The following is a 9,074-nucleotide window of genomic DNA, read 5'->3' as shown; positions in this document are numbered from 1 at the left end:
GGTTTGGAAAACTTTTCAAGTCCAGTAACGTCCTGAGGTGATGTCCCTTCCCTTCGTCACAGACAAACTCATCAGTTGTGACATGACTTTGTTATTAGATCGGAGGTGACCCCCCCCCCCGAGGAGCCCCTGTCCCTTCTGATTCTGCAGGATTTAGGACTGTCCAACTATGTGTCTCCATCCAGTGACCTAACTTTAAGGCAGAGACACATAAGGTCATATGCTGTTCAAGACTAGATTGAACAGAATACTTCATATACCAAGGTTTTCTACCGGGGGTAGCCTATTAACCAAAGGTCAGGTTTTTGCTATACTCTTTAATAGCTCGCTTACAACCTTATACGAAATATCGAGTGGAGGAGTATATTGAAAATCACTGGTTATGTCTGGACGACAGGAATGGTGTCCTTCCCTTTTCTGAGAAAAGTTCTTTGAAGTTTGACCAGTAACTTTTGGGAATTTACCAAACAAACTCCTGGATTCGCCCACTAAATCGAATTTTGAATTTCCCGCCCAAAAAGTTCCTTCGAGCAGACGACACAAGAGCTCTCCAGTATTAGAGGAACATCTGTCAAATGGTATTAATTTGTGGTGTCTTTCTTGTAAGTGTTTCTTCCACGTTTTTTGTTCCAATTTCTCTTTGAAATTTTCGTTTTTCTGTGTTAGTTATGGATATGTTACTAAGGATAATCTATTGTGTTCGTAAATAGTTATTCATGAGCCGCAAATTCTGTGAAAACACCACATTACCTTGCGGTTGCTATGCACGCAATCATTCAAAGTGTGTGTGTTACCTGTATACAATGTATTGTGTGGCCTTTTTTCTCACTGGGTTACTAAGAAGGATGGGAGAATGCTCAGTAGTGTCATGTCATTTTATAATAATCTCTCTGTCCATCAAAAATACAAATTAAGTGAGGTTATGGATATACTCAACTGAGTGGTATATGAATGATTGATCGTACATTTGGCTTATTTTCAGGACGTTTGAACTACAGCTACTAGCTAGGCCTACAGTTATGGTGAGTAGGAGGGTTATCTGAGAAATGTGTCATATTACATGTTAACCTGCTTCTGTAGTGAATTCAGTCTTCAGCATTATCAATTACCAACATGAACATGTGTATGCTGGGCCTAGACCAACTAGACTCACACATGGAGATTTTGAATACAGGAGAAAATCGTCGAAAGCAAATTCCTTTCTTAACCCTGACGTGATCAACAATTTCTATGTTTATTTACATTATGGCCCAGCTGTTTTCTCATTCCATTGTCGCATACAGACTAGTATGATTTGCACTGAAATGACATGACGTTTCTTTGGTTTATAGACGTGCATGTACGTCAGAACAGGACTTTGTTTTTCCACCAGGTCCTGTGAGTGTGACTGTACGGCTGATAGAATATTACTGGTGCCTCCTTGCAAAGTCCTCTGGAAAAGTACAGAGTAATTTTGTTGAAAAAATCTTCTGGGACAGATTTTGATTTGAACTTGAATTAAGCTGTGGAGATGGTAGGCAATGATTATAATCATCATCTGTGAATTCACCAACCTGACTATTGATCATTGATCCAGTGGCTTATCAAGTCCGGCCTATAGCTTTATAGCTGATTCTCTCAATTCCAGAGTAACTACCCTCAGCAGTATAGAGGAGGCCCGCCCCCTGGTGGTGTATTTGGAGCCAATGCCGCCATGGCTCCATACGGGATGCCCCAACCTAATTACGGAGGGGGATGTTACGGAGGAGGCTTGTCCGGTAGGTGGTTGGTTTTTCAAAAACTTTTAAAGTCTGCTTAACTGTTTCATTCCATTCATTCAATCAGTAGTCTATTTCATCAGAAAATGGCACTTTCAAAAAAGAAATATCTTAACTCTGGTCTTATTTTCTTTCCAGCATATAATATGGGTCCAAATTATAGTGCTCAAAACATGCAGTCCATGCAGATGGCATATGGTGGTGGCCAAATGGTAGGCTTTAACTTCTCACAGCATTTTTCTATCAGATCATACTACCTGAGGTTGTGCCATGGCTCAGTCCCTCCTGTTTTATGGTTACACTATATGGTTCATCCCCTAATTGATTGGTTAGGCTCTATAAGAGTCATCTTAAATGGACACTAAATGTCACTCCCACGCGTTCACTCCAAATTTATTTGACCTTAGGTCAGATTTATGTTTTCCCATTCACTTATGAAAACTCTTATACTTTGCATATTCATAAATGGTGACACTTCGTATAAATCTTTCTCAGGCGCCACCCCAGCAGCTTGTGATGCCGCCATCAGCCCATGCCGCTGTGATGAACGCCCAGATGAATACCATGTCCCAGCAGATGGTTCAGTGGGAAATGTACAAAAAGATGGGACTCATCTCAGAATCTGAATCAGAAGATGATGAAGATGATTACAGGAGGAAGGTGGGGAAACTAACTCATAATGATAGACGGTAGATTCATTTGATCAACTTAGATGGGCAGGATCTATTATCAACAGTGATGGTGCGCTGTATCTGCATCAGAGAATAGACCGGTCCTGTAAGCACGTCTCATATTTTGATTGACCTCTTGTGATGACCACACTTTCTTTAACACCTTCAGCGCCGAACCACGTAGATCTACGTGGCCCAAATCCCCCCTCTTTGAGCTGGTTATCGGAGTCTCATGGACTTCATGAGATAACTACGCCATCGCCATCTTCAGGGCAAGGTAGGAACTGGAAAGACCTCTTCTAGTCTTTTCAGTTCCCACCTTGCCCTGAAGATGGCGATGGCGTAGTTCTTTCATGAAGTCCATGAGACTCCGATAACCAGCTCAAAGGGGAGGGGGATTTGGGCCACGTCATGACGTTGGTTTGGCGCTGAAGGTGTTAAGTGAACATAGTGTTTACCCGGTGCTGTAATCTTATGATCTTTAAACCGTTTTTCAGAAAGGACGCAAGGGTAAGAAAGGGCGTCGAGGCAAGAAGGGGCGTCGCCGTAGGTTTCAGGAGGAAGAGGAAGAAGAAGAAGAAGAGGAAGAAGATGACTACGACCCAAAAGAAGAAGCAAGGGTAAGGCAAAAGCCGGAGACGAGAGACGTGAAGTCATGCACCAGTATATGCTTTGATTCATCAGCATTCTAGTGTGCCGGATTCATTCCACCAGTACATGAACTTTCGTTTCTTGGCCCTGAAATGGTTCCATCCACAAGATTTTAATAAAGTTATAATGTGTTTACAGCTTGCTAAGGAAAAGGCTGACAAACTTGCAGCGAAGTTGGAAGAAAATGAAGGAATAAAGGAGAAAGTGAAACAAGCTTTCATTGATGAGATGATGAGACGCCAAGATGTGAGTGGCACGTTCGACATCACCCAAGGAACGATAGAAGAGTACAAGAAGTATACCGCTGACGATCCGGTGGTGACTTTCTATGCAAAGGAGAGACAAACTGAGTTGGTTTCACAGCCGTGGGACGCAGAGGCTGATTGTGAATACCTCAGAAAAGCAATGAAGGGGCTTGGTAAGGACTCAGTTTTCAACGGTCTCTTATCTGGTATACGAGTCTGTGAGCTTTGCTTCATTGTTAAGAATAGTTCTCTGCACTACTTACTTACTTCTAGCAATGATGCCACATAGGTCATCAGCTGTGCGATCATTTTCACCATCTGCAGGTCTTTGTGACCCATGCTGGGATAAGATCAAGTCCACAGTGAGGAATTCCTCTTGTGAGATACTCTGAAAGTTGAGTCGACTGCTTCCATTAATGTTTGTCTTGCTTATCTATTCTTTTGGTGTAATTAGGAACCAATGAGGCGGCCATCATTCACGTGGTCACCACCCGCAACAATACTCAACGACAGGAGCTGAAGAAAAAGTTCAAGACTATGTATGGCAGGGTGAGTCAGATTGTGATTTGTCATAGATCAGCTGCTGAGAGAGACAGTGCTTCTTAGAGAAATGCAGGAAGGTGCAGCATTCTGCTTGTCATGATGGCTCCGTGGAGCATTCGTTTGTCATGGGCTCGATAAGGTGTGATGCGTTTTCTTCTTATCATCATGTCTTGGGTTTAACCTAGAACCAGGTTACATGTGGAAATTGTCCACACGTTAAGAGAATGAGTTATCCATCCGGTGTATTGGGAGAGCTACTGGCACAGCTCATAGTTTATGTCACTTGGGAAAGGGAGTACAACTGATATCGTGTTTCACCTGACATGCCTAATGAAAACTTGTCCTTTTATTCCCTAGGATCTGATTGATGATATTCACAGTGAGCTGAGCGGCGACTTCAGGGAATCTGTTATGGGAATGTTTGTGAAGCCAGCTGTTTACGATGCCTGGTCCGTAAAGGAAGCAATCTATGTGAGTTACAATTTGTAATTCTGGTTTAATCCTATAAATCCGGGACTCTATTGCCTTTATATGTACTTGAGACGTAATTTGTGCTTCATTTCAGGGCTTGGGGACTGACGAGGAGTCGCTCATTGAGATTCTCATGACGAGAACCAATGCTCAGCTGAAGGAAATGAGGAACGTTTACGCTGACGGTAAGATGCCTTAAGTGACATATATATATATATAAACATGTTTATCTGATGTGTCAGATAATAAAAGCTCCGTTACATCTGCTAAACATATAGACGTGAAAGTAAGCGAAGAAACAGATATGTAGTAGCACAGATAAACAGGCCTTCGACATGTTTGTTTGCTTCATTTCAGTTGCTAGTCCAAATAGGAAGAAAGCTGACACACTTCTTGACAAGGACATTGTTGATGACACCAGCGGTGACTTCAAGAGGCTTCTTGTGGCAGCTGCTCAGGTATGCACACTCGATGTAAATTGCTAGCTGCCTTTCCTTCAAATAGAGATTCATTCATTCTCCTGTTTCAAAAACATACTAACACAGTTATATTTACTGCCTCCAACTTCCTTCTTCCTAGGGTAACCGTGACATCATCTCAAGGGAGGCTCTTGAAGCAGCTGTGGAGGAACTTGTAATGAATGATGTGCACACAGGTATAAAAGCTATTTGTTATGAAGTCAAAGTTTAAAATTGGCATTGATAGCGCTTTTCCAAGTCTATCCTGCTCTCACCTCTCGAGTGCTTGGGGGGGATGTCGAGACGCAACTACCCATGGCATGCTCTTGACAATCAAACTGTTGACGCAGAAAGAATGGCTCTAAGACAGATAGGCATTGGAACCCACAACCTTGAGGTCAGAAGTCCTGCTGCTGTCAAACCACTATGCTACCGTGCTTCCTAGCTGATCGATTTCTTTCAGTTTATATTTGATTCTACTAAATGGATTGTATTTGGACTTTATAATCAACAAAACCATGGTAAGAGTCGCAGATAATGAATGCAAGTCTTGTGTCAGGTATAACATGCTTTAGACTTTTTCTCTGTGCGAGTTACTGTTATACTGTTTCTCTGTAGGCATGTGGCAGGTGAACTATGCGAAGCTTGTCAACAAGGCAAAGGTGAAGCGTGATGCTAAACGCCTGTTTGATGCTGGAGAGAAGAGGCTCGGCACAGATGAACAAGAGTTCAACCTTATCTTCTCCGTGCGAGACTACTATACTCTCAGAGCCATCTACCAGGATTATGTGTCAGTAAGTAAACATTCGCACGTCCAGGAGTCGACACAAATATAGTCTTTGAGAAGTTGAAGGAATCAGTTTCAGAAGTGCAGAAGTTAATTTCTATGATTTCATATTGTGGGGGTTTGGCCTTTGTATTAAGTTGGGTATTCCCTTTGTCTTTGTTGTTTGCTTTGCATTTGGAGTCATTTTCCAGAGTGTCTACCACAATTACTCGCAGTATTTTAAAAATCAATCTGTGTTATTTCAGCTCTCCCAGCGTGACATCATCAACTCAGTTGATCGCGAAACTTCTGGTGACTATAAATCTGCCCTGAGAGCTATTGGTAAGTTTGATAACTCATCTAGCCCTGTTACACACTGTTGCCAATTATAAATCGAAAAGTCCAGTCACTATTGGAATTAGGAGGTGATTTGTAACTGCATGGCCCAGTTATCCTGCAACTAACAAGCACTGCTGGGCTGGGTGTAGGCCTACTGGAGCAAGACCATTTTGTGGATTATTACACTTTACAGTGTCACAGTGTGGGTGCCACATTTGGTTATCTTATAGTCTCTGTTGAATCTGTATAATTTGCAAGGATTTGACATATATCAGGTATGCTTTGGCTCGATTTTGATTTAAGACTTAGTATTTCTGTTGTCTGTTTCAGTGATGAACATCAAGAACCGTCCGATGTTCTTTGCTGAACGCCTGAAGAAGGCTATGAAGGGTCTTGGCACTGATGAGAAGACACTCATCAGAATTATTGTCTCACGTTCGGAGGTGAGTATCATTTCGAAAAGTGGCCATGGTACATCCCTGTGACTTTCAGTTAGGTGGGAGTTCTCGGATCATATTAACACCTTCAGCGCCGAACCTACGTGGCCCAAATCCCCTCCCCTTTGAGCTGGTTATCGGAGTCTCATGGACTTCATGAAAGAACTACGCCATCGCCATCTTCAGGGCAAGGTAGGAACTGAAAAGACAAGAAGAGGTCTTTCCAGTTTCTATCTTGCCCTGAAGATGGCGATGGCATAGTTCTTTCATGAAGTCTTTTAAAGTTCTGACCTACGCCATCGCCATCTTCAGGGCACGGTAGGAACTTAAAAACGACCGTTTGGTCTTTTCAGTTTTTATCTTGCCCTGAAGATGGCGATGGCGTTCTTTGAGTCCATGAGACTTCGATAACCAGCTCATAGAGGGGGGATTTGAACCACGTAGATCTACGTGGTTCGGCGCGAAAGGTGTTAATTGGCATTGACAAAACTTTGACAGAGTGTGGTAATCATTGTTGCTGCCTTGATTGGATTTGATTCCTACTTGTTCTCTAGGAAAGACAACTGTGCAGTGATGAAATGACAATTTAAGAATACTTGTGCCCGAATTTGGGGTAGGTGTCTTGGGACAGCACCCTCCTTATTTGAAAAACTTCTTTGCAATACACCATGAAATCATAGGATGATTGACGAAATGACACGTTCCTCTTTCTCAGACTCTTGGATCTGTGAGAAGTAGGAGCAGGAATTCAAGCTTCAATGGGATTTTCATGCTTTAAGTCAGGTTGATACCGACTACTGTGATAACTCTACCTATTTTCCAGATCGATTTGGTCCAGATCAAGCAGTGCTTCCTGGAGTTGACCAAACAGACCTTGTGGAACTGGATCAAGGATGACACCAGTGGCGACTTCAAGAGGATCTTGTTGCAGATTGTTGGACGGGACTAAACTTGATAATGAGCTCGGTGCAGACTCGCAAGGAAGTTGTTTTACCTTCTATCTAGGATAGATTATCATGTCCATGCTGTAATTCATGTTCTGTTCCATTACCCCCGTGCAATTGTTGATTGGTAAAGTCTTGACTTGGCTTAGACATAAATGTTGTCTGATTATGTACATGTAGCCTACATAATCGAGTTATAAATTTATTCTACAACTCTGGTAACGAAGTAAAATCGAAACCCAAGATAGCTGATGTATTGCACAGCTTAGATTGCCGTCCAGTTTAAATCAGGTTTAAAGGAACAAATTCTGTCGGCGTATCTGTATATTATTCTTGGTATTTTACATTTGTCCATATGTTCTTTATGTTATATCTATTTTACCAGATATGCATGCGTGTACGTATATTTATATGCAACTTTTTATCCGTCCTTTTTGTTGAAGACTGTACAAACACTCTTGTTATGGCTATTGTTGTGATACTATCTGTTTCATGTATACTGAGCTTGAATCGAAGTGAATGAATGGGTGATATGAATAAAGACTAGCAAATGCTTTTACTCCGGTTTTGTACAGGAAGGCCTAGTGTAAATGTACATGGAGATTTAGATAAAAGCATTTGCTAGTCTTTATTCATGTCAATTAAAACATTTTGCTGTCATCGTAATTGATATACTCTATAGTATACAAGAGACGTTCGTAAGTTCAATCTACTCCTGACTGTACCCCTTTACTGTTCATTCAAACTTCAGGAATAAAATTCAAAGCTTTGGAAAAAGAATTTTTTTTGTATTGTTTAATAGTGAGACTTGAAGACAGATCATTGCTAGCTCTGGGCGAAGGTGTACTGGGGAACAACCCATCCTGAGGACAGGTCATTGCTAGCTCTGGGCGATGGTGTACTGGGGAACAACCCATCTTGAGGACAGAACAGTGCTTGCTCTGGGCGATGGTGTACTGGGGAACAACCCATCTTGAGGACAGATAGTGCTTGCTCTGGGCGATGGTGTACTGGGGAACAACCCATCTTGAGGACAGAACAGTGCTTGCTCTGGGCGATGGTGTGATAGCACCCCACGTGACTCCATCCAATCGTGTGCTCATGAGGAAGAGTATTGGGAGGAACTGAGCACGACATCTGCAAAAGCAGAAAAGCGAAAGGACGGAGAACTAGGGTGGGTGGGTGGGCAAAGCAAACGTCTTAAGAAAGCTGACGACGCTATTTCTAATGTATGAACTAGGCCTATCAATTAGACGAGTGCATGCTTTTAACTCTCAAGTACATATTTGGAGAGGTTTTGAAAAAATATTTGCTGTGGCAAGTCTACAGATATAAAGAAATTATTTGATGAAAAAATTAATTTCGAATTTTGCTAATTGGGTAATAGGGGGCGTGTTTTGAGTTTTTCTGCCAGTTGGCTGAAGAGTGGAAATATCAAAGTCTGTCTAATTTGTCGATTATCAAAAAAAAAAATTCCTGTGGTCAACTACCAGTTTATTTTTCACCATTTACTTGCCCGACTCTCCGGAATAACATAATCTAAATTTCAGATTCACAACCCCACGCAGTATTTGATGCGTCGCGGTCAAACATTGACAATTTAACTGCTTAAAGGCTTAAAAAATCCATTGTGGTCTTGTCTCCTAGAACGGGACAGCTGGGGAGCAGCCATTCTCCTCCCCTCTCGGGGCAAAAGGCTGAATGAGGCCGAACAAAAGGATTTCGCACACTCGTCGATGAAGTCACGTGGGGTGTATTAGGGGACAATCCATCTTGAAGGCAGAACAGTACT

At 42.1% G+C, this 9,074-nt stretch overlaps 1 protein-coding gene across 2 annotated transcripts; it reads left to right on the top strand.

The window, feature by feature from the left end:
• The first annotated feature begins 568 nt into the window (after positions 1 to 568).
• Positions 569 to 8,062, top strand: LOC135482642 (annexin A7-like). 2 transcript variants are annotated; one of them, XM_064762892.1, is made up of 16 exons: positions 569 to 602; positions 983 to 1,022; positions 1,628 to 1,757; positions 1,896 to 1,969; positions 2,253 to 2,417; positions 2,926 to 3,048; positions 3,218 to 3,497; positions 3,779 to 3,873; positions 4,225 to 4,338; positions 4,433 to 4,523; positions 4,696 to 4,796; positions 4,918 to 4,993; positions 5,415 to 5,590; positions 5,829 to 5,904; positions 6,232 to 6,344; positions 7,162 to 8,062. In XM_064762892.1, exons 2-16 carry the CDS (start codon positions 1,020 to 1,022, stop codon positions 7,285 to 7,287), a joined length of 1,743 nt encoding a protein of 580 aa, XP_064618962.1. In that variant the 5' UTR covers positions 569 to 602; positions 983 to 1,019; the 3' UTR covers positions 7,288 to 8,062. The 2 variants fall into 2 exon arrangements, with proteins under 2 accessions (XP_064618962.1, XP_064618954.1); XM_064762884.1 differs by lacking the exon at positions 569 to 602 and having other exon boundaries at positions 878 to 1,022.
• The last annotated feature ends 1,012 nt before the right edge of the window (positions 8,063 to 9,074 follow it).

This window comes from Lineus longissimus, chromosome 1 (genome assembly GCF_910592395.1).
Source record: "Lineus longissimus chromosome 1, tnLinLong1.2, whole genome shotgun sequence".
Taxonomy (NCBI): domain Eukaryota; kingdom Metazoa; phylum Nemertea; class Pilidiophora; order Heteronemertea; family Lineidae; genus Lineus; species Lineus longissimus.
The sequence above is the reverse complement of the archived record's forward strand: the minus strand, read 5'-3'. Positions and strand labels throughout refer to the sequence as shown.

What these genes read in the sequence shown, in the direction of transcription:
- LOC135482642 (XM_064762892.1), top strand. An exon ending in TCTACCAGGATTATGTGTCA is followed by an intron (nt 5,591 to 5,828) that starts GTAAGTAAACAT and finishes GTGTTATTTCAG; the next exon opens with CTCTCCCAGCGTGACATCAT. An exon ending in TTATTGTCTCACGTTCGGAG is followed by an intron (nt 6,345 to 7,161) that starts GTGAGTATCATT and finishes CCTATTTTCCAG; the next exon opens with ATCGATTTGGTCCAGATCAA.